Below are 25,296 nucleotides of genomic sequence, written 5' to 3'. Positions count from 1 at the left end.
ATTTTACATTGTATACTGTTTGAACTAAAATGTTTTTTTACCTGTGAATCACTAAATAAGAACACCATTGGCTTGTTTTCTAAGCCAGCTTTAAGCATGACTTTCTTTAAGTCTTCCCTCCATTCATTTGTCCCATAGTTCTTAGATAACTCAATTTGAAAACAGTCATACTCAGCCCTAAAATCAGAAAAAACAGGAATCATCTAGTTATATAAGCCTGTGGGTTATTTTCTTTTCAGTAATTTTGTATCATGAAAATACGATATAATTACATTAGTGTAATAGAAAAAAAGATATGTCTTTATAATCAAATGTAAATGTTTTGTAGTTACATATGAGCAGCAAGCCTTGTCAAGCTCTGTCGTCCACTGCCTCCTACACCTAGCAATAATGCATTTCCTAGAGGCTGTCTTATTACACGGCTGATGCGGCATACATGTTTCACAGCATCCATAAATAACACAAGGCGCATACGTGCTGTATTAACTTGGTTATAGTCTTCTAGATACTCCTCTAGAATTGTCACCATCTACAAATAACATCATCAGTATACATCATTATTTTATAAGTTTACATACTTACACCATTCTCACTCTATATTGTTTGTAATCAGTGTATATAAAGATTTAATTAATTATGTAGAAGGTTAAAAACAAATAGATTACCTTCGTGTGGTCTGTGATCTCAGCATAAATTTTATTGTCAGCATTAGGTATCATAAAGTCACCATAGATCAATGGATCACTATGCACCACCTCGATTGGATCAGCTTGAAATGACTCAACCATTTGCTGGGTCAGCAATTTATCAAACCATTCACAATCTTCATCATTTACAAGTCTGTCCTTAAAAACACGACTGTTTTCATGGAACCAAACACGTAGAAGTCCAGACAAGTTTTCAATTTTGTTTGAATCTACCATCAACATCCCTGAAAATCAAAATGCAATAAATATTAATTTTTGTCTTGTATCTATGATTTTGTATAGACAATTTATAAACGATTGGCAAGCAGACAGATCTTTACCTGTACAGTAGCACTATATATTTTACTATTTATAGGGCCAACAAAATTACTTTCTTCTAAATCAAAATCTGATCGGTATTGTATTATTTATAGGGCCAACAAGATTACTTTCTCCTATATTACAATGTGAGTGGTACTGTATTATTTATAGGGCCAACAAGATTACTTTCTCCTATATTACAATGTGAGCGGTACTGTATTATTTATAGGGCCAACAAGATTACTTTCTCCTAAATCAAAATCTGATCGGTACTGTATTATTTATAGGGCCAACAAGATTACTTTCTCCTATATTACAATGTGAGCGATACTGTATTATTTATAGGGCCAAAAAGATTACTTTCTCCTATATAACAATCTGATCGGTACTGTAATATTTAAAGGGCCAACAAGATTATTTTCTTCTAAATCAAAATCTGATCGGTACTGTATTATTTATAGGGCCAACAAGATTACTTTCTCCTATATCACAATCTGATCAGTACTGTATTATTTAAAGGGTCAACAAGATTACTTTCTTCTAAATCAAAATCTGATCGGTACTGTATTATATATAGGGCCAACAAGATTACTTTCTCCTATATCACAATCTGATCGGTACTTTATTATTTATAGGGCCAACAAGATTACTTTCTCCTATATCACAATCTGATCGGTACTTTATGTATCACCTCATCCACCACTTGCTAAATGTTACTTACCTTGGAATACTTTAGATAAGTCTCTGAGATTGAATGTGTAATGACTCTTTGCTGGTGTTGGTAGAAGCTGAGTTGTAATTGTCTCGTATACATCAATAGATGAATCTACAAGCTTGTTACAATGCTCACGTATTCCTTCATTACCATCTATTACAAAATAAAGTAGTAACTTATCAAGTTAAATTAAAGTTGAATTTGTACAGTATGACTATTCAATGATACTTTTACTACACTATAATTAGATCAAAACCAATTATGAAATATATAAGTTAATACTCACATAACCAACTGTTTAAGATGGTAGAAAAGATACGTGATTTACTAGAATGTTCCATTTCACAGAATGATAAGTAGTTGAAATGACGCATAAGACGAGTTGTGACTGGGTTACGACCTCCACCTGGTGGACCCATTGCACATACAAATGTAATGTCAACAAGTTCACGGAATGCACCTGAAATTAACATGTTTAAAATCTTATTTGTCATTTGATTTTTTGAGAAAATTCAAAAACATAATGTGTATTAATATTATGTACATTTATGAGAAACATATCATAAATTACATGAGATTAGAATGCATGGAATGCTCACCAATTTGTTTTCTGTCATACCATCCTTTATGGTCCATCCACTGTCTAAGCAACTCTATTGGAGGCTGTGCACCATACACTTCAAGGGCAGGCATATTCAAATCATCAACAAATAGCACAAAATACTTGCCTAATGGCGGCCCAAAAACACCCTTGCGTCTGAAAAGCAATGATAGCATCATGGTGCATTATTTCACTATCAGTTTAATGTGATAATATGTAGTAAACCGTTTGTTTAAGATTTATGGTGTAAACATTGATGTATTGTATGTATTCAATAACAACCTGAAAGTCGAATCAAATACAGATAAGACACATTTTAATAATTCATAAAATATTAGTATTATATTACCGTACACAATATTTATTTTTGTTTACTTTATTGTTTTTTACAGTACCTTTTGTCAAGTTTGCTGTCGATAAGATCCTGGGTCTGGTTAGCACTAGTTCTTGCTGAGAACGAAATAAAATTACTGAGGAAATCCTTAGGCATACTCTTCAGAAGCTTGTCAGAGACGGTCAAAGATTTACCTGTACCTGTATCTCCAACACACAACACCTAGAAAAATTCACACAGTGTAAGTTTACTTTAAAGAAATATTAGGCGCTAATTGATCATGCTAAGAATCTCAACAAGATTAAGTAAGTAATATCTCCTGTTTCATTCTGTGTTAAAACATAAACATTTATTTATGAGGTATATGCTTCTACAAGTATTAGTACTATTGTACACCCTGATACTATTGCATATGATTGGGACTCATGCTCATGTTGTTAGTGAATAATAAATATATGAATGACTTACTTGTTTGTTATTGACTAGTAAAGTTTCAATAAGCCATGATCCTCTTACAGTGTCTGGTGTTGGTACTATAATATCAGCATACTGTGTTTCTGGTAAAATCTTACATTGTGCCACACCCTCCATCCAATCAACCCAACGAATCTATAAAGAAATTTACAATCGTTTTGTATCATTATCAAATCATTGTTGAATATTATGAGAAAGAATGAAGTTCAAAAGGAAAGAACAATAAATAATGTTCATATTCAACAATTCAATAATTATTAACAATTTTCATTTATGTGGCATATTTCTGTTTTTATTTTTCATTATTAAACATTCTGATATATTCAATAATATGTCCTATTATGTAGTATTCTTTCTATTAAAAAACTAACTACTCTTGTGTTTCCTTATTCCTGGCCTACAACTAGACTGAGATGCATGATGCTAATTTATCCTGACTCTAACCTCTTCCAGTTCTACTACTACATTCTGAAATGAATACGCCTGAGAATGAACCTGAAATCAAAACAATCAATATTCTATATACAGTAGCAATAACATGGCTATTTGCATCAAATGATAGATTTAAGCATTGCAATCAAACCATTCTACACCATTCAACTATATTTAATTCATAAAATAATTAATATAAAGTTTATTAACATAACATTTGTATAAAATTGTAATGGATAAAATAGCCCATAGCAGAAAGAAACAAGGATAATGATTTGTTGTGCTATGTTTACCTCTTTGTTGCCACTATCACCTTCTTCTTCCTCTTCTGTGTCTCCTTTTGATAATTTAGTAATACCACCATCATCCAATTTGTAATCATAAACCAGGCGATCAGCTGGGAAAAGTAGCTTTATCTTTGGAATAAAACAACATATGTGTAAGACTATTTTATTGAATGAATAAGATCACAGATGTAGAACTAGGTTGTACAAATGACTGTACTTACATTTTCTTTCTTCATCTTTTCTCGCAAATAATCACTGAACTTCTTCCTTCCATCTCCATCAACAGTGCCCCCTACTGACCATACTAATGCGAAGATAAACCATGGCTCTATCAACTCTTCTATACGCATCAAACTGTCTGCTGGAAGTGGTCTGTCACCCTGAAAATTGACATACGCTGTTATTTATAGGTGGTGAGGTAATTAGTCCCGTGTTCATTCTGAACATAGGGGAATGAGCTGTTAGGAGCTCATTGTACTAAGCCTCGGCATTATGTGGTAAAGAGGCCAGTTCCTTTCCACGCCGGGTTTTTCTCCCTAGTATTTTCAACTAGGTACTCATTTACAGCTGAGTGGACTGGGAGTTGTCTGGAATTGAACCCGGGTGTCTATCTGTATTACAGTCAAGTGTCCTAACCACTCGGCTACCCAACTCCAACAAATTTATAGGATACAATACAAAAGGAAATATTACACAGCATTACAACTGATGATTGTAGGAAATTGACAAGGATTGGCAAAAGGCGCTGATCCAGCATTACAACTGATGATTGTAGGACATTGACAAGGATTTGCAAAAGGCGCTGATCCAGCATTACAACTGATGATTGTAGGACATTGACAAGGATTGGCAAAAGGCGCTGATCCAGCATTACAACTGATGATTGTAGGAAATTGACAAGGATTGGCAAAAGGCGCTGATCCAGCATTACAACTGATGATTGTAGGACATTGACAAGGATTGGCAAAAGGCGCTGATCCAGCATTACAACTGATGATTGTAGGAAATTGACAAGGATTGGCAAAAGGCGCTGATCCAGCATTACAACTGATGATTGTAGGACATTGACAAGGATTGGCCAAAGGCGCTGATCCAGCATTACAACTGATGATTGTAGGACATTGACAAGGATTGGCAAAAGGCGCTGATCCAGCATTCCAACTGATGATTGTAGGACATTGACAAGGATTGGCAAAAGGCACTTATCCAGCAATACAACTGATGATTGTAGGACATTGACAAGGATTGGCAAAAGGCGCTGATCCAGCATTACAACTGATGATTGTAGGACATTGACAAGGATTGGCAAAAGGCACTTATCCAGCATGATTGAACCATTGGCTTTCAATAGTCTTGAATCAGAAATTAAACATACAGCAAGGTAATGATATGAATATGTTTCTAATCACAAGCAATAAATGGTTTAATGATATGAATATGTTTCTAATCACAAGCAATAAATGGTTTGATATTTAAATTCTATTTTAAAATTAAGTATTTAAAGCATAAGTCTGTAATTGTATTAATGTTGTCTACATTCAATCTACAGTATGTGTTTCTGAATTGAAATGGAAAAAAAAAACTAAAATGCAGAACTAAGTAATGGCACTAGTTTCAGGTTTAAAGAATGTATGATTATAGCAAGAGAATGTATTCAACTAGATGTTCTAATGTTGAGAATGATTGAATTCTAGTGTGAACAATTATACTAATGCTACCAACAATAGAATTCTGTTGTGAACAATTATACTAATGCTACCGACTATGGGGCATGGAACTTTATGACAGGTACTGTACATTTATGAATAACAATGGGAGACTCTTTATCTTACCCTTCGTTTCTATAGCAACACAACCATTAAAATGAAAAGAAACATTTTAAAAGAAGTAATAAAATGAACAATTTAATACAAATGAACACAGTATCTATAATAAGAACATTGGTTATAAATTCATGTTTGATATTTTTTTATTGAACAATCCGAGCACTGTGATATATTTTGTTAATGCTCCAATAAGTTGTAACATAGTAAACGGGTACACACAAATTACTGTTATCCACTACAATTACATTGTAATTCAGATTAGAGGGATTGATCAACTTCAGTGTAACTTCAGTTACTTACCTCTTTAGGTACAAATGGTTTGAAAAAACAATCCATAAGTCTAGTCAAACTTAATGTCAGGTTGCTGTCAATGTTACCAACTATCTCTTTACAATTTGTACGAACAAAATCAATGGATTCCTAGAAAAAATGGTACAGATGAACATGAATATAAAGTTTAAAAGCATTTAATTATATATGTCAACCTGTTTAAATTTAAACTGAGAATCTATTACATACTTTTGTTATGACCTCGGTCAAACAAGTGTATGTTTTTGTACAGCGTGAATAAAGAGTTATTGAACAGTATTATGATGCTAAGGGCGTTCTACAATAAATGATGTTACTAACCTGGAGAAACTTAGTAAACAAGTCAGAAAGCTGGTCTTTGTAAGGATAGATAGCATCAGGTAGCTTCTTCAGCCAGCACTCCGTAAAAGGACTAAGGCCTAAGATGCTAGGCTCAATATAAACCATACCACATCTACTGACTGTGGCAGGTGATGCGACGGCTAAATCTGCAACCTCAAAGATCATTCTTTGGAACTAAAACAAATGGTAATAATGTTTTATCTTTGTGAATAATTGTAATGCAAAGAGTATCAATTTTAATATTAACACAAGAACAAGATTTTTAAATGATAGATAGATCTTATATTAAATGATGATTATTGTTTATACTATTCTATTCTTTCTTTGTCGTACAAAATTTAAAAAAAAACCAAATTAATTTAAGGTAATAATGAATGTACTTCTGTTAGCTTGATGATTTCACCACTACTTAAGCAGAGTTTCTTATTATCATCCAGGACTGTGTTCATGTTTTCAATCCATACAGCATCAACTGGACCATCAAACAAATACCAACGAGAATCTTCATCTTGCTTAGCTGAACCCATACGAATTAAAGACGACAGAATACCATCAGTCCTGTCAAATAAATAGACAAAAATTATTTTAAAAGTAATTTAAAATTGTGACAAGCTGATATATTGATGCTGCAATACATAAGATATAGAATACAATTATGTAAATAAAAACAAGACTAAAATATGAGCTACTAACTTACCATTCATGAGTGAGCATATCAATAAAAACAAGACTAAAATATGAGCTACTAACTTACCATTCATGAGTGAGCATATCAATAAAATCAAGACTAAAATATGAGCTACTAACTTACCATTCATGAGTGAGCATATCAATAAAAACAAGACTAAAATATGAGCTACTAACTTACCATTCATGAGTGAGCATATCAATAAAAACAAGACTAAAATATGAGCTACTAACTTACCATTCATGAGTGAGCATATCAATAAAATCAAGACTAAAATATGAGCTACTAACTTACCATTCATGAGTGAGCATATCAATAAAATCAAGACTAAAATATGAGCTACTAACTTACCATTCATGAGTGAGCATATCAATAAAAACAAGACTAAAATATGAGCTACTAACTTACCATTCATGAGTGAGCATATCAATAAAAACAAGACTAAAATATGAGCTACTAACTTACCATTCATGAGTGAGCATATCAATAAAATCAAGACTAAAATATGAGCTACTAACTTACCATTCATGAGTGAGCATATCAAATTCACCATACAGCTGTCCCATTGTTATACTCTTAGGGTTTAAAATGAAAGTATGAACATTCTCATAAACACCACCACCTACAGCTTGTTCTCCTTTCAATGATGTAATAGATTGTTTTAAAACCTCATAGCATTTGGTTTTACCAGACCCAGCTGGACCAACTAACATAAGCCCATGTCTCACAACAGTTGTCTCATACAATTGAATACATTTAGTAATAAACCCATCCACATCTTTTAGGTCCATGTTGAAACAACTGCTTCTCAATGCAGCATCCAATGCACCGTAATCTATTGGTTCTTCTCTATATAATGAAATAGTAATAACATTAATAAATTGTAATCTTCATAAAGAACATATACTTTATTTCATGTCATCATTTAAAAAAAAAAAGGTAGATTCTTACTTAATTTTCGGAAAAAGATCAGAGACAATGCCATTGAATAACTTCAAGTCATCTTGTAAAAACTTTGGAACATTAACATCACGAATAGCTCTTAAAACAATCAATTCCTACAAAGGTCAAATAGGAATAAATTAAACACTAAACAATTAAGATAAGAATACAGGAAACAAATGATGAATTAGTCAGCAAGATGGACTGTAGTCTATTCAACAAGGCGGGCACAAATTACAAATTGTACAAATGTGAATGGAAGTAGAATTAGTCGGCAAGATGGACCGTAGTCTATTCAACAAGGCAGGCACAAATTACAAATTGTACAAATGTGAATGGAAGTAGAATTAGTCAGCAAGATAGACTGTAGTCTATTCAACAAGGCAGGCACAAATTACAAATTGTACAAATGTGAATGGAAGTAGAATTAGTCGGCAAGATGGACTGTAGTCTATTCAACAAGGCGGGCACAAATTACAAATTGTACAAATGTGAATGGAAGTAGAATTAGTCGGCAAGATGGACCGTAGTCTATTCAACAAGGCAGGCACAAATTACAAATTGTACAAATGTGAATGGAAGTAGAATTAGTCAGCAAGATGGACTGTAGTCTATTCAACAAGGCAGGCACAAATTACAAATTGTACAAATGTGAATGGAAGTAGAATTAGTCGGCAAGATGGACTGTAGTCTATTCAACAAGGTAGGCACAAATTACAAATTGTACAAATGTGAATGGAAGTAGAATTAGTCGGCAAGATGGACTGTAGTCTATTCAACAAGGCGGGCACAAATTACAAATTGTACAAATGTGAATGGAAGTAGAATTAGTCGGCAAGATGGACTGTAGTCTATTCAACAAGGCAGGCACAAATTACAAATTGTACAAATGTGAATGGAAGTAGAATTAGTCGGCAAGATGGACTGTAGTCTATTCAACAAGGTAGGCACAAATTACAAATTGTACAAATGTGAATGGAAGTAGAATTAGTCGGCAAGATGGACTGTAGTCTATTCAACAAGGTAGGCACAAATTACAAATTGTACAAATGTGAATGGAAGTAGAATTAGTCAGCAAGATGGACTGTAGTCTATTCAACAAGGCAGGCACAAATTACAAATTGTACAAATGTGAATGTAGAAAAGCACATTAAATATGGCACACATTTGCAATGGAGATAGCCGTTACCAACCAGTCTTACTTTGATAAAATTCAAACAAATAACCTGAACGTGTAATGTACCACCTAATCATGAGACTAGATCTAATACTTTAGTCTTCGTGTAATGTACCACCTAATCATGAGACTAGATCTAATACTTTAGTCTTCGTGTAATGTACCACCTAATCATGAGACTAGATCTAATACTTTAGTCTTCGTGTAATGTACCACCTAATCATGAGACTAGATCTAATACTTTAGTCTTCGTGTAATGTACCACCTAATCATGAGACTAGATCTAATACTTTAGTCTTCGTGTAATGTACCACCTAATCATGAGACTAGATCTAATACTTTAGTCTTCGTGTAATGTACCACCTAATCATGAGACTAGATCTAATACTTTAGTCTTCGTGTAATGTACCATCTAATCATGAGACTAGATCTAATACTTTAGTCTTCGTGTAATGTACCACCAAATCATGAGACTAGATCTAATACTTTAGTCTTCGTTTAATGTACCACCTAATCATGAGACTAGATCTAATACTTTAGTGTTCGTGTAATGTACCACCTAATCATGAGACTAGATCTGATACTTTAGTTTTCGTGTAATGTACCACCTAATCATGAGACTAGATCTAATACTTTAGTCTTCGTGTAATGTACCACCTAATCATGAGACTAGATCTAATACTTTAGTCTTTGTGTAATGTACCACCTAATCATGAGACTAGATCTAATACTTTAGTCTTCGTGTAATGTACCACCTAATCATGAGACTAGATCTAATACTTTAGTCTTCGTGTAATGTACCACCTAATCATGAGACTAGATCTAATACTTTAGTCTTCGTGTAATGTACCACCTAATCATGAGACTAGATCTAATACTTTAGTCTTCGTGTAATGTGCCACCTAATCATGAGACTAGATCTAATACTTTAGTCTTCGTGTAATGTACCACCTAATCATGAGACTAGATCTAATACTTTAGTCTTCGTGTAATGTACCACCTAATCATGAGACTAGATCTAATACTTTAGTCTTCGTGTAATGTACCACCTAATCATGAGACTAGATCTAATACTTTAGTCTTCGTTAAGATCAATTAATACAACGTACTACTTAATAAATTAAATACCTCATTCATTTCAGAATTTTCTCGTTTCAGATTACCAGCTGCAGAAATAACTGTTTTTACTGCTCTCATACCAAAATCATAATGATCCTAAAAAATAAATGTAAAAGTAATTATGAAAAAAAAATAATGAGACTAATAGTTTAAAACACAACAATTATTGAGCAGCATTAATTTCCTTTTTTCATTTAAATATAAGAAACTCAAAATGAATATTATGATTTTACCTGTGAGCTAAGTTGTTTAGAAGAGAGTTTGAATGTAGTAGTCATTTTACCTGTGAGCTAAGTTGTTTAGAAGAGAGTTTGAATGTAGTAGTCATTTTACCTGTGAGCTAAGTTGTTCAGAAGAGAGTTTGAATGTAGTAGTCATTTTACCTGTGAGCTAAGTTGTTCAGAAGAGAGTTTGAATGTAGTAGTAATTTTACCTGTGAGCTAAGTTGTTTAGAAGACAGTTTGAATGTAGTAGTCATTTTACCTGTGAGCTAAGTTGTTCAGAAGAGAGTTTGAATGTAGTAGTCATTTTACCTGTGAGCTAAGTTGTTCAGAAGAGAGTTTGAATGTAGTAGTCATTTTACCTGTGAGCTAAGTTGTTCAGAAGAGAGTTTGAATGTAGTAGTCATTTTACCTGTGAGCTAAGTTGTTCAGAAGACAGTTTGAATGTAGTAGTCATTTTACCTGTGAGCTAAGTTGTTCAGAAGAGAGTTTGAATGTAGTAGTAATTTTCTTAGCTAGAACTTTCGCATCACTAAAACCATATGAATACAGTGAAATCTCAGCAATCATAGCATAGTCTGGCACCATCATAGCTACAGGACGAAATAATGCCTGCAAAAAGACAATCATTATATGGTGACTTTGTTGTTGTTGTTATACTCCTAATAAAATGTAATACTATATATGGCAACTGCATAGTAGGAGTTTTCAAAAATAACCATTGTCTCCATACCTTCCCTATTATTATATAGACTATAACAATCCGAAAAACAAACATGGACCTTACAGTACCTACCTTGAGGTTATCTGGAAGTTCTGTACGGCCAGCATAGCCAGGGTTCATGGTAATAAAGACTGCACATGAACTCTTGAGGGCAATCTCCATCCCCTCAAACATGAAACGATCCACCTATTAAACAAATTAATTTATGTGAGATACCCCTTTAAATTTATTTCTAAACCTTTCATCTAAATAGTATGTCAATAAATTTTGATGAACCCTATTATTTTGTTGCTAATTAGTTTCATTTCATTTCATTATTTATTTGGTCTATTTAAGTATTAAGTATATACAAAACAAAAAAAACTGAAATTGGGGAGACAAGGGTCAACCTAAGTGAACTAAATCACTGTAGCTGAGCCGGTTGACCCAAATAATAATAATAATAATAATAAGATTTTTATAGCGCACATACCACTCCAGAGTGCTCAAGGCGCATTTAAAAATAAAAAATAAATAAATCATACAAATTCCTGACAAATAAAATGCAATTTCTTTGGAGGGTCCCCATCCGTTGTCGTTCTGTCGCGATCCCGGACCCCTACCTAGGTGACCAAACAAAGGAGCAGGATACACATTTGCCTTGCCACAGACGACCGGGTGCTCAGAGACAACAACCAAGACAGAGGCACCCCAAAGAAAATGCTGGCCAGGAAAAGGTATACAAAACAATTCTAAGTCTAAACAACTTTAAGAAACCTCATGATTTCCATATGCCTTAATGAATAAATGTGTTTTTAATGATTTTTTAAAAGTATCAACAGTTTTGCAAAATCTTATAGAGCTCAGTAGAGCATTCCACCGACGAGGAGCAGTAACGGAGAATGCTCTGTCACCCCATGAGTGGTGAGACTTAGGCTGATGTAGAACCAGCGAGTCACTAGAACGCAGATTACGTCCGGGAACATACAGCCTAAGCATGTCAGAAATATATTCAGGAGCCATGCCATTTATAGACTTAAAAACAAAGATAATAATAATAATATTATTATTTAATATTTAAATGGTATAAGTAATGTACCTTTTGTTGCTGAGCCTTTTGGATGGTAGTAATTTGCTGAGCTACTACAGACAAAACTTCAATATCAATCCGATTGAATTCATCAAAGCAAGCCCAGGCACCAGAACTAGCAAGACCTTTCAAGAATTTTCCCATAGCCATAAAATCTAGTTGGTCAGAACAGTTAAAAACAACTGTTTGAATGGCCAGGGCTTTTCCAAGATCCTAAAACAAGCACATGAATCAAAAGGGTTAGGGTTAGGGTTAACAACTGTTTGAATGGCCAGGGCTTTTCCAAGATCCTAAAACATGCACATGAATCAAAAGGGTTAGGGTTAGGGTTAACAACTGTTTGAATGGCCAGGGCTTTTCCAAGATCCTAAAACAAGCACATGAATCAAAAGTTAAACTATAGTTTCATGGCTACAGTAAAATGTTATTTGTCAAAAACAATAGAAAATTTGACTTTCATTGGCACATTGTAGTAATAAAAATATATAAAAATGAACTTCAAGAAAAATCTGACAAACCATACAGCTTTACCTGGCAATTTAAGTAGTCTAATATCATTTAAATGAGAAAACATAATTTTATTGTTAATTTAGTTTAAAGTGTGTTATCATACAGTACCTTAGTTGTTTCAGTTTTTCCTGTGCCAGCTGGACCTGCTGGCGCTCCACCAAATTTAAGATGAAGTGCACCAGTAAGTGTTAAATAGCATCGATCTGTTAGTGGAGTAATTACCAACCGACCAGAGTTTCCAAGATACTCATAGCCATATTCAAATTCAGCATTAACTGCACGTACATACAAATTATTGTCAATCCAATAATACCTACAATAACAATGTTAAGCTGTCTTTGATTTTATACACCAAAAATGTCATTATTCATTTTAAATTTGTTTTTTTTTATGAAGAAATAATAAGCAAGTCTAGACACTCCATAACCCCAGTTTCTTTACAGAATAGAGGGAGTGTATAATTGTTTAAAAGAAAGTTTCAAAGTTTGACCTTTTATTAGATAGGAAATAGAATGGTCATCTTTCAGTACACACAGATCATGACAATGATATTATTACAATTTGACTTCAAGTCCAGAGAGGTTTTGAGAAAAAGGGGCCAAAGGATATTCTTGCTCAATACAATTTGAAACTTATATCAGAAAAAAGATTAAATTGCAAATTATTAGATGCTACTTTGATGATATTGATGATTATTGTGATTATTGTAATATTGATTACCTGAGCTGACTAATCCATTCAAAGTCATTAAGGTTGCTGACACCTTCTAAACACATATTGCCAACTACGTCTCTAGCATGCACTTCTATTACAATCAAAGCTGACATCATCATACGAGCAAGTTTGGACAGTTTACCACGCACTAGACTCACCAAATCATTGATCTATGAAAACATAATACACAACTTGCATATACAAATTGCAAAGATTTCATATATTTACAGTGAAAATTATATTAAAAACTTAATCTTACCTGTTCCTTTAGGACTTCATGAAGATCTTTGAGTGTACTTGTTTTGATAGCATTTTCCACCATTTGTGTCCAGTACACCTGGCAACCAGCAATCACAATCTGCCCTGGCCATGCAAGAACCCAATCAGTTCTTTTTTCCTGTATAATAAACAGAATATTCACTGATTGAACTTTAAAGAGCCACCTTTCTGTTTCAAAGCCATTATGTGTTCTCCTTTCCCTTCTAACTAAAATACTATTATTATACTATACTATATTGTAATTGTGCTCACCTCTGGGTATTTGACAATGGATTCTCCAAGAACATTCTTTAAACTTTCTTTCATTACCCGTTCAACTTCTAGTAGCCAATCCTCTACATTTCCATTTGGATAGAGTGTTTCACAGAATGGTACCATTTCACCTTCTCCAGAGAACATTTGAGTTATCTTTAAATCATCTTCAAAACGAAGCTGTAACAAATATTTAAATAAAACACTTTATTTGTGAATAAAAAACAAATATCTTATTTTCGCTCATTACTAGAATTATTACATTTTTTAGTGTATATATATATATAAATACAGATTGTTTGGAAATGCTCACCCTAGCAATGTTCTCAAAACATTTCCTCAAATGCGGCTGAACTGCTGTTGGATCTTTAGTCTGAGAAAGAATCTCTAACAATTCATCATCAGACAGGAAGTAGAATCTTGGGAATGATGCACGCTTAGTCTCTAAGTATTCACTTAATCCCTTTTGAACTTGATCAAGAAGTTTGTTGCATTCTTTAAGGTTTTCTAACAGTCTAGCATCTGGACACAGAGAGATAACCTACAGGAATGAAATTAAATGAAATTTTTGACCATTATTAAATTGTATATACTGTATACAAATATTGTAATATTTAATTGTGACATACATCTTATTATCATTCTTTGTAAATGTTATATTTCTTATTTATTTTATGTGTGCACATTTGATAGGCCAACAGAGTTTTCCTATGGTTGGATAACAACGTTTAAATGTAATTTCTTATTTATTTTATGTGTGCACATTTGATAGGCCAACAGAGTTTTCCTATGGTTGGATAACAAAGTTTAAATGTAATTTCTTATTTATTTTATGTGTGCACATTTGATAGGCCAATAGAGTTTTCCTATGGTTGGATAACAAAGTTTAAATGTAATTTCTTATTTATTTTATGTGCACATTTGATAGGCCAACAGAGTTTTCCTATGGTTGGATAACAAAGTTTAAATGTAATTTCTTATTTATTTTATGTGCGCACATTTGATAGGCCAACAGAGTTTTCCTATGGTTGTAATATTACAAAGTTTAAATGTAATTTCTTATTTATTTTATGTGTGCACATTTGATAGGCCAACAGAGTTTTCCTATGGTTGGATAACAACGTTTAAATGTAATTTCTTATTTATTTTATGTGTGCACATTTGATAGGCCAACAGAGTTTTCCTATGGTTGGATAACAAAGTTTAAATGTAATTTCTTATTTATTTTATGTGTGCACATTTGATAGGCCAACAGAGTTTTCCTATGGTTGGATAACAAAGTTTAAATGTAATTTCTTATTTATTTTATGTGCACATTTTATAGGCCAACAGAGTTTTCCTATGGTTGGATAACAAAGTTTAAATGTAATTTCTTATTTATTTTATGTGTGCACATTTGATAGGCCAACAGAGTTTTCCTATGGTTGGATAACAAAGTTTAAATGTAATTTCTTATTTATTTTATGTGTGCACATTTGATAGGCCAACAGAGTTTTCCTATGGTTGGATAACAAAGTTTAAATGTAATTTCTTATTTATTTTATTTGTGCACATTTGATAGGCCAACAGAGTTTTCCTATGGTTGGATAACAACGTTTAAATGTAATTTCTTATTTATTTTATGTGTGCACATTTGATAGGCCAACAGAGTTTTCCTATGGTTGGATAACAAAGTTTAAATGTAATCTAGAAGAAGAGACAAATTTGATCAGTTTACACAGTTTTTCTATTAAGCAGTCACTAACTACAAAGTATGATTTAAAAGCATACTCCCTATAATTCACCTGTGGGTTTTCTTTTGCACTTTTCATAATCCTTCTCCACATTCTGTCCATTGTCTGATATCGTTTACCTTCCACTGGTAACTGACGATTTATATCATCTGAACTGAAGATTGGCTCTAAATATAACCATGACCTTTGACACAGTAACCACTCATCTAATACATCCTATATATATATATATATATAATTATAATAATAAATAAAAACTAGACATGAAACTCGTCACTTTGACGAGTTAGTTATCCGCACCACGACAAACGCCACGTGCACGTCATACGTTGGAATATTGCACACAGATAAAGATTATGGCATTATGACAAGAACTGAAGAATATGATATGCTGTTAGTGCTGAATTCTGTCAATTTTGTGTCATATAGTATACATGCAAACACTACAGTATAATCTGCATACATATTACATACAGTGTAGAAAAGGTGAAATTACGGGACCCGCCATTTATTCCAATTTTTAACATGGCGACGGTATCAAAATGAAACACTTAGATAGCAATTTCAGAAGGAAATTATCTTAGGAACAACATATTAACGTGTAGAAGAAATTTGAATACGTAAAATATAGATGCGCACCCTTTTAAATGTGATGAACTATTACGCAAAATATGAAAATACAACTTTTTTTATTCAACTGGCCATATGATGACGTCACAACATCCGATTGGCAAAATGTTTACATGAATTCGTATCTACAATCCCATAGCTTCCAGAAAACGTTTTAATCATGATTATCACTTTTTATTCTGATGAGCTATAACAGATTGAAATTTACTGTAAAGATGAAAATAAGTGACCCACGTTATTTACAATTTTCGACATGATGACGTCATAAAAATTAAAATATTTTTAACTCATGCGAAAGATAGTTCATTCACCTAGACAATATCAAAATCGGGGTGAAAATAAAAAACGGATAAGTGGAGATGCGCTCTATTAAATGTGATGCGCTATGACGAAAGATATAAAAATCCTATATTTTATATTCGCGTGGCCATACGATGACGTTATAATGTCCGATTAGCCATATTAATGCATGATTCCATATCTACAACTCATCAACTTCCAGAATATATAATTTAAAAAAAGTTCACCTCGTAGTTTAGAATCTATGAATGTTTAAAAAAAGGCATAATTTTGACGAATTTTGACAAATTTTTAAACTTTTTCATCAAAAACGCACGTAAATTATCCAATTGGATGTGCCCGTATGACGTAATTTTAGGTCAAAATTGTTAAAAAGTTGGTAAAATTACCAGAAAAAGCTGGAAAAACATGAATCAAGCGAAAAAAAATTATTTTCAACGCTACGTGCGGACCGTGCGAGTAAAAATATGCGCGCGCGTGGGAATTTTTGACATGCTCAAAATGACATGAAACGCGTAGAAAGTTGATTAGAAATTGATTTTTCGCATTTTGAAATTTTAAACGCCCGTGCGCGTGTAACTTCTTGTGAAACATGCCATTTTTTTTCCACAGTCAGTTAGCGCAAGATATAAATTAAACTTTTGTTAAGTTTCAATTTAAATTGCTATATGGTTTTCGATCTATGTTAATTACGCGAAATTCGTTAAAACGCGCGTAAATCACCTTGCGCAATTATGACGTCATTCACAATAGGAGGTGCACAATTTCACGTGAATGCCCACATGTTGACAAAGTTATAAAATGTTTTGTTTACAAGTTTTTGAGATACGCGAGACACAAAATTGACAGAAAGAAAGAATAATACAGAAAAAAAAAAAAAAAAAAAAAAAAAGATGATTTCATACAGTTACAAGGAGTTATCCGCTACTAAGCGGATAACTAAAAAACAACTTGATTACAAACAACATGAGTACATATTTTCGTTTTTAGAAACATACTGTGTTTAATAAACTAAAGTGTTTTAGACAAAGGCTGACATGAGGAACATACACTATCTGCAATGCAAACTTTGGTAATAGAACAATTAGAGGAATAAGTGTTTCATCAAATTCACTTCTGCCTGTAGTGTACAATACGCATAAAAGAATATACTGTATGCTAACGGCTGAAAATCATCATACCTGTGTCATCCTGAGTTTGGACTCCCATGTGTTAATTCTGTCTTCAAAGGGTTTCTTGTAAGGTGAGAATGACATACTTTGAGTCATTACAATATGATCATCTAATAGTTGTGTACATTCATCAGAACCTTTCATTATAAATGTACCAGTGTCTTTGTATTCCATTATCTCAAATAAGACTGGTTTCCATTCAGATTCCATCTTATCTAAGGCCTACAGTACATTAAATGCAAATAAATTTATTCATAATAATTGGGGATTTTAATACGTCAATTTCCACCTTGAATTACAGCATAAAAAACATCAACTTCTTTAATACAGTTTAAAAATTAATAGGTTATATGTACATATTTTCTATATATTATAAATATTTCCTGGAATTATAACTTGAACAATATGCAATAACAATATGCAATAACAATATGCAATAACAAATGATACACTAAACGTAAAAGACTAACCTGTTCAATGGAGTATTCTTTGCCAGCAACCTCTGCAACTTTTGAAATCTTTTCAATGTGTTGTTGAAGGTTCATGTCTAAACATTTCTTGAATGTCAATGATGCCTTTGGGATAATCTTAAATCCAAGTTCTCCAGACAGTAGTTCCCAATGTCTACTACGCATACCAGGGTTACGAAGTCCTTGGATTAGTGGAATAAATGGCTTGAAGTCATCTATATCACTCCGAATCTTCTGTGCTATTAACTGAACACCTAAAAAAAGCATATTCTTTTCAAATATTTGCCATTATTCTCCTCTACTTTTACAGTTATATCTCAATAAACACTGTACAAAAAAGACTGCTTTGGTTGTGATCTTTTTATTGGTCACATTTCATTTCCAAATGCTGTTTTTAGTAGCGTTTATAGTTCACTATGTCGGTCGGTCGGTCCGGTATCACTATGCGTTTTAGCACGCGACTTATGGCTGTTGGCCTTGTTCTTTTGAAAAGTAATGCAACCAATGCTTACAAATGGCTAGGTGACGTACAACATACTATATGTTCCTTCTGTTCATTTGACTTACCAGGTATGTCTTTGAAGATCTTTACACATTTATGCATTGTTTTAAAAGAGTCCATGACTTGTTTCTCACACTGCTCAGAATCAATACTTGTAATTGGATCATTCATCCAACTATCATACCATTTCAACCAATCAGAGCCTGTCATCCAAAGGTTTTTGAAGGGCTCAAAATCTTTGATAAGCTTCGATAATTTATCATACTAAAATAAAATGAATTTAAACATGTAAAATATGCAATATTATAAATAAAAACAATAATTTGACCTGAAGATTTAAGGATGATGTTTTGACTCTGTCACGACGAGTTAAATAGGTTGCTACCCAAATTCAAGAAATACTTATTTTGGTTGATAGCCTAATTTTGTCTAAATATTCAAGTTGAAAACTTAAATAAAGACAATAAATGATTTGAGAAAAGTACTCACAGTAAGTAACTACCTGCACATTCAGAGTAACAGGTTACAAGAATCTTGTACTTACATTAGTTTGAGGCATTTCAAAGAGTCGCTCTCTGTTGTTGTACATAGTATCTTGTACTTACATTAGTTTGAGGCATTTCAAAGAGTCGCTCTGTGTTGTTGTACATAGTATCTTGTACTTACATTAGTTTGAGGCATTTCAAAGAGTCGCTCTCTGTTGTTGTACATAGTATCTTGTACTTACATTAGTTTGAGGCATTTCAAAGAGTTGCTCTCTGTTGTTGTACATAGTATCTTGTACTTACATTAGTTTGAGGCATTTCAAAGAGTCGCTCTCTGTTGTTGTACATAGTATCTTGTACTTACATTAGTTTGAGGCATTTCAAAGAGTTGCTCTCTGTTGTTGTACATAGTATCTTGTACTTACATTAGTTTGAGGCATTTCAAAGAGTCGCTCTCTGTTGTTGTACATAGTATCTTGTACTTACATTAGTTTGAGGCATTTCAAAGAGTCGCTCTCTGTTGTTGTACATAGTATCTTGTACTTACATTAGTTTGAGGCATTTCAAAGAGTCGCTCTCTGTTGTTGTACATAGAATCTTGTACTTACATTAGTTTGAGGCATTTCAAAGAGTCGCTCTCTGTTGTTGTACATAGTATCTTGTACTTACATTAGTTTGAGGCATTTCAAAGAGTTGCTCTCTGTTGTTGTACATAGTATCTTGTACTTACATTAGTTTGAGGCATTTCAAAGAGTCGCTCTCTGTTGTTGTACATAGTATCTTGTACTTACATTAGTTTGAGGCATTTCAAAGAGTCGCTCTCTGTTGTTGTACATAGTATCTTGTACTTACATTAGTTTGAGGCATTTCAAAGAGTCGCTCTCTGTTGTTGTACATAGTATCTTGTACTTACATTAGTTTGAGGCATTTCAAAGAGTTGCTCTCTGTTGTTGTACATAGTATCTTGTACTTACATTAGTTTGAGGCATTTCAAAGAGTCGCTCTCTGTTGTTGTACATAGTATCTTGTACTTACATTAGTTTGAGGCATTTCAAAGAGTCGCTCTCTGTTGTTGTACATAGTATCTTGTACTTACATTAGTTTGAGGCATTTCAAAGAGTCGCTCTCTGTTGTTGTACATAGAATCTTGTACTTACATTAGTTTGAGGCATTTCAAAGAGTCGCTCTCTGTTGTTGTACATAGTAGACAACCCTTGACATTCTTTTAACTGCTTTGTCAGTCTGCGTACTTCATTCGCTATTTCATGTGATCTTTCAAGGTCAGTATGAGCAGCAAAACCAGCAACTACCATCTAAATTACATCTCAAACAATGTTATACAAGAATGGTGTAACAATTCATAAACCAATGATTCATCAGAATAATTCACAAAAGCATTAATATGATGATAATCATAAACAAAATGACAAAATTACTGTAAATATTTGCTATGATTTCCATACCAATTACAATAAATGTATTACAATGTTAGTCTTAAAAGCAATTAGTGTAACTTATGTTTCCATGAGAGCGAGCAGCAACAAATTCCATTCTATGTGGACATACACAAACAAATTCATGTGTAATAGTACACAACATGTGAATGTGCACATAGAAGCACCAATATTTTAACAACCCTTGTCAAGTTTAAGAGCAGAAAGAAAAGTTTACAAAAACCAATTGGACTAGAAACAAAAAACCATCCTTGTTGATTTAATGCTATTTGCTATTTGTACTGTTTACTTTAAATATTTTAGTTGAAGTTGAATCAATTAAGATGAAGTCTTTACAATTTTGTTCTGATGGAATATATTTTTGATATCAAATTTGTTTTATCATTATTGCCATGCCTCTTTAGCTAATCCTTGCTTAAGGTAAGCATGTGGCCTATTATTGTTTTCTGTACAGTTTGCCTTTTGTTTTATTGAATAAAAGCGGTTCTACTTGATGATCATAATAATATAAAATAAATATGAATGAAATTTATGTGTTTACAAATGGATGTTCCCAACACTTGCCATCAATCTATGTTATGCAAGTTAATATGGTATGATTTGTTGTATTTTAGCAAAGTGATTATGTATGATAAATTAGCAACTGGATGAAATGAGAGAGAATAGTATACATGCAACATAAAACATTAAAAAGCACACATTAGAACAGAACATTACTACCATAAATAAAAACAACACAAACAAGAAGAGTATAGTTTGGAAAGTATGAAAATGGAGCATTGCAAGGGTGGTTAAAATGCATGAGTTTCCCAGCAATACTTTGCAATGATAAATGAACCACAACCATATCAACAAACCAGTAAACGCTTCTCAAAAATAGTGATAAAAGAATAGGCTAAAATAACTTTAAAATGGATGAAGAATAAGGTAACAGAATAAGAATGAAATAGAATAGGCTAAAATAAAAAATGAAACATGAATGATAAGAATGAAATAGAATAGGCTAGAATTAAACATGATATATAAAGGTAACAGAATAACAATGAAATAGAATAGGCTAAAATAACTTTAAAATGGATGAAGAATAAGGTAACAGAATAAGAATGAAATAGAATAGGCTAAAATAACTTTAAAATGGATGAAGAATAAGGTAACAGAATAAGAATGAAATAGAATAGGCTAAAATAACTTTAAAATGGATGAAGAATAAGGTAACAGAATAAGAATGAAATAGAATAGGCTAAAATAAAAAATGAAACATGAATGATAAGAATGAAATAGAATAGGCTAGAATTAAACATGATATATAAAGGTAACAGAATAACAATGAAATAGAATAGGCTAAAATAAAAAATGAAACATGAATAAGAATGAAATAGAATAGGCTAGAATTAAACATGATATATAAAGGTAACAGAATAAGAATGAAATAGAATAGGCTAAAATAACTTTAATAAATGGTAGATAAAGGTAACAGAAAAAGAATGAAAATAATAAAGAATAGAATAAATAAAATGTGAATCATGATAGATAAAGGTAATATTGAAAATAAAAGAATATGTTAAGGTATAGTAACAGATCAAAACAAGAATGAAAATAATAAAGAATGTTGACTGGTTTGCTGAAATTGTGGAAAAGCAAAGTTTTGTTTGGAAATTCAACCTGAAGTGCATCAAGTCTGTCTTGGAAATTGTTCTGGTCCGTCACTTGGATCTTTTGGAAACGTTCTTGATCTTCTTCCAGTTGTTGAAGTGTCTGCTCCATTTGGATTTCAATCTTTCGAGGCCAGCCTATGGCACTCCACCTGCACAATTAAAGGAATACATAATTTGAATAAATATGTCATGTAATTAGAGATTTTTATTATTATTGATTGATCAATTGGTGTTTGGGTGTTTCTTTTATTTTATCTTAGCAAAGTTAACGTTTTGCTTATACAAGTTTGTCAAAATCAAAACAAAAAACAGTCATTACTGTATTCTCTCAATTTGTTTAATAAACCACTTACTTAAGATTAAAATCATCTGTTGATAAATTATAGCAAAACTCTTCAATCAGTTCATAATCTGTCATAGCTTTGTCAATGACTTCTTGATGTTCTTTCAACCTCTCTGGGATTGACTCCATCCATTCTTTACTTTCTGCTAAATCTTCAATGCAGTTTGGTCTGTCATAAAGACGACGAGAGATTGACTTAAATTCTTCACAAGCCTACAAAGAAAAACATTGATTTCAACTTAGCAAAGGCACATTAATATTATTATTATACAATACAATTTTGTAAACCTCCAAAGAACATTTTCAATTGATTATTTTGAGAAACCAAATATGAATAATGGTTATTTAGTTTCAATAAACTTACATCTTCAGCTTGTTTTCTCAGTTTCTGTGCAAGTAGTTCAAGTAAAGCATTAGCTAATGCCCTACGCTTTTTGGAAAGACCTTGACGAACACTCTCAGTGTTGATGTAGAATGGCCCAATGATAATGTTACTTGGTATCGTGTTTTCTAGAATCTCTTTTTGAACCAAGTGATCCTCAATTTCTTTTTTCACTTCTGCAGCAGTATGTTCCTTTGAATCATATTCCCTATTTTGTATATAATACAATCATTTTAATGTCAATTCAAAAACATTAACATCAATTATTATATTATTACTTTATCTATTTATTATGTGAAAGCATAATTAACGATTATTTTCCAGAAAGAAACAAGACATACTTGATGTATTCATCAATGTCCAGATTCATGAGCTGCATATGTTTTTCATAAGCCTTGGAATAAGCCTTCATTGGAATCAAAGCCTTGCGGATTGCATTACGAATGTTTTCTCTTAACTCTTCAACTCTCGGTTCGTGTTCACCTACAGATTCTAATAGTGGAGTATCTGCCCAAAAGATGTCTTCCAGTACATACTACATAAAGTGTAAGATTAAACAATGATTAATGGAGTACCATAATAGAGAAGAACAAAATAGTAATCCATTTGCAATAAAAGCACAAATACAATTTGAGCTTTTGCACTTTTGATTATGCCTTGCCCAACATGCAGATTATTAGATTATTACATATAAACATTAAATTAATTGTTGGTGTAGGTTTTTAATATGGTTGTAAAAATGATTGCAATTAAAATAGAAAATAAAAATGCTAAAAACCTTCTCTAACTGAGGGACATGTTGTGTTGCTCCAATTCCACGGTCGAATAGTGACACAAGCATAGATTCAAAACTGGGAAGAGGTGTACTGTAGTGGCAACCAGTTGAATCTAAAATCAGATCTACCAGGAACAGACAGTTGCGTTTGGGCCTAATAACATAAAACAAAATTTCCATTTTTATATCTTTCAATTAACAATTAAACTAACCATGCTTTAAGATTTCAAAGTAATTTTTTGTTTAACTTACCTATATGGGCTTACAATTAATTTATTGCCCCAATCCATTGTGTCTTGACATTCAAGCACTGAATAACATGCATCAATAATCATTTGTGTAAAATTGACAAGTGAATCCTGAACCAGATAACGCATCGAGTCCTAAACAATTAAATACAACATGTTACAGTAATCTTTACAAATCAAACATCCAAGTTTGTTTATGTACAACAAGTATTGCTAGTGTACTACATTGAATGGAATTACCTGCATACAGAACTTGACCATCTCCATAAACTTTTTAAGTTTTGATTTTTGATAGACTTCCCAATTTGTTTCGTGCAGGTTGAACCAGCCTTTACCTACATCACGTAGGCTTGTGCGGATGGCAGCACGTAAGGTTGAGATCCAACTATCTTTCAGAAATAGTTGAACCTGAAACATATAGAAATAAAATACTAAATTTAATAAATAATAATAATGATCAATAATATAATTGGAAGAATGTTTTTTTATTTTTTTTAAATAAGGAAATTGACTAACCTGTGAAGTTTGTGAACTCTGAGTTTGTTCAAACTCCTCTATCCTCAAATGCTTTGCCATTGGAACATGAAACAATGACATTGCTGACACTTTGTTACATTCTGTTCTGACTTTCATCATTGCAAAAATTGCTTCTTCTCTTGTTAACAACGAGTTAAATGCAAAGCTATCATACTGTTCATCAAATGGGTAATCAGGTACATCCCCATAATAGCCTTCAAAATAAATTATTATAAGCATTTAAAGCAGGAAATTAGAGGTTCTTAACAGTGTTACAAATAATTGTTAGTTAGTTTAGTATTTTATTATTCAAAAACTTGTGTGAATACCTGTGTCTGGTATATGCTCTTTATCTTTGACTGGGATTGTGACATAAGCAAATGTACCAGGACTGGATTGTACTATCTTGTCAAAGATGATTCTATTCATTGCTCGTGCATAGTCAATATTTACTTCCTTCTCTAATGTATGAACGTAATCATCAAGACTATAAACAAACACATGGTAAAATAAGTGTGTAATCATAGCAACAGACACATGTAAAATACAATTACGACCACTGTGCATTTTATTAAACCTTCCAAAACAAAAATTGAGTCAAAGTCAATA

The 25,296-nt window shown here is 32.5% G+C and overlaps 1 protein-coding gene across 2 annotated transcripts in view; it reads right to left on the bottom strand.

Annotated features, from left to right (window-relative positions):
* LOC140041148 (dynein axonemal heavy chain 1-like) overlaps window positions 1-25,296 on the bottom strand; it is a 51,241-nt gene that overhangs the window by 22,872 nt on the left and 3,073 nt on the right. The window contains exons 6-44 of one of the 2 annotated variants that reach the window (XM_072087572.1): window positions 25,017-25,174; window positions 24,688-24,902; window positions 24,412-24,579; window positions 24,176-24,306; window positions 23,927-24,077; window positions 23,490-23,683; window positions 23,131-23,356; window positions 22,777-22,979; window positions 22,431-22,572; window positions 20,472-20,627; window positions 18,895-19,093; window positions 18,328-18,581; window positions 17,867-18,079; window positions 15,807-15,971; window positions 14,336-14,563; window positions 14,023-14,202; window positions 13,751-13,888; window positions 13,498-13,661; window positions 12,886-13,090; window positions 12,277-12,480; window positions 11,271-11,384; window positions 10,937-11,086; window positions 10,263-10,349; window positions 7,967-8,073; window positions 7,538-7,864; window positions 6,708-6,885; window positions 6,307-6,501; window positions 5,977-6,096; window positions 4,072-4,230; window positions 3,857-3,979; window positions 3,576-3,626; window positions 3,126-3,266; window positions 2,719-2,879; window positions 2,322-2,479; window positions 2,009-2,182; window positions 1,729-1,875; window positions 666-931; window positions 333-529; window positions 42-177 (exon numbers count right to left, since the gene is read on the bottom strand). In XM_072087572.1, the coding sequence (XP_071943673.1) occupies window positions 42-177; window positions 333-529; window positions 666-931; window positions 1,729-1,875; window positions 2,009-2,182; window positions 2,322-2,479; window positions 2,719-2,879; window positions 3,126-3,266; window positions 3,576-3,626; window positions 3,857-3,979; window positions 4,072-4,230; window positions 5,977-6,096; window positions 6,307-6,501; window positions 6,708-6,885; window positions 7,538-7,864; window positions 7,967-8,073; window positions 10,263-10,349; window positions 10,937-11,086; window positions 11,271-11,384; window positions 12,277-12,480; window positions 12,886-13,090; window positions 13,498-13,661; window positions 13,751-13,888; window positions 14,023-14,202; window positions 14,336-14,563; window positions 15,807-15,971; window positions 17,867-18,079; window positions 18,328-18,581; window positions 18,895-19,093; window positions 20,472-20,627; window positions 22,431-22,572; window positions 22,777-22,979; window positions 23,131-23,356; window positions 23,490-23,683; window positions 23,927-24,077; window positions 24,176-24,306; window positions 24,412-24,579; window positions 24,688-24,902; window positions 25,017-25,174 (6,685 nt within the window). The remainder of the gene's footprint in view (window positions 1-41; window positions 178-332; window positions 530-665; window positions 932-1,728; window positions 1,876-2,008; window positions 2,183-2,321; window positions 2,480-2,718; window positions 2,880-3,125; window positions 3,267-3,575; window positions 3,627-3,856; window positions 3,980-4,071; window positions 4,231-5,976; window positions 6,097-6,306; window positions 6,502-6,707; window positions 6,886-7,537; window positions 7,865-7,966; window positions 8,074-10,262; window positions 10,350-10,936; window positions 11,087-11,270; window positions 11,385-12,276; window positions 12,481-12,885; window positions 13,091-13,497; window positions 13,662-13,750; window positions 13,889-14,022; window positions 14,203-14,335; window positions 14,564-15,806; window positions 15,972-17,866; window positions 18,080-18,327; window positions 18,582-18,894; window positions 19,094-20,471; window positions 20,628-22,430; window positions 22,573-22,776; window positions 22,980-23,130; window positions 23,357-23,489; window positions 23,684-23,926; window positions 24,078-24,175; window positions 24,307-24,411; window positions 24,580-24,687; window positions 24,903-25,016; window positions 25,175-25,296) is intronic. The other variant, XM_072087573.1, reaches the window with a different exon arrangement.

Source organism: Antedon mediterranea, chromosome 2 (assembly GCF_964355755.1).
Source record: "Antedon mediterranea chromosome 2, ecAntMedi1.1, whole genome shotgun sequence".
NCBI lineage: Eukaryota > Metazoa > Echinodermata > Crinoidea > Comatulida > Antedonidae > Antedon > Antedon mediterranea.
This window is presented reverse-complemented; position numbering and strand designations above follow the sequence as displayed.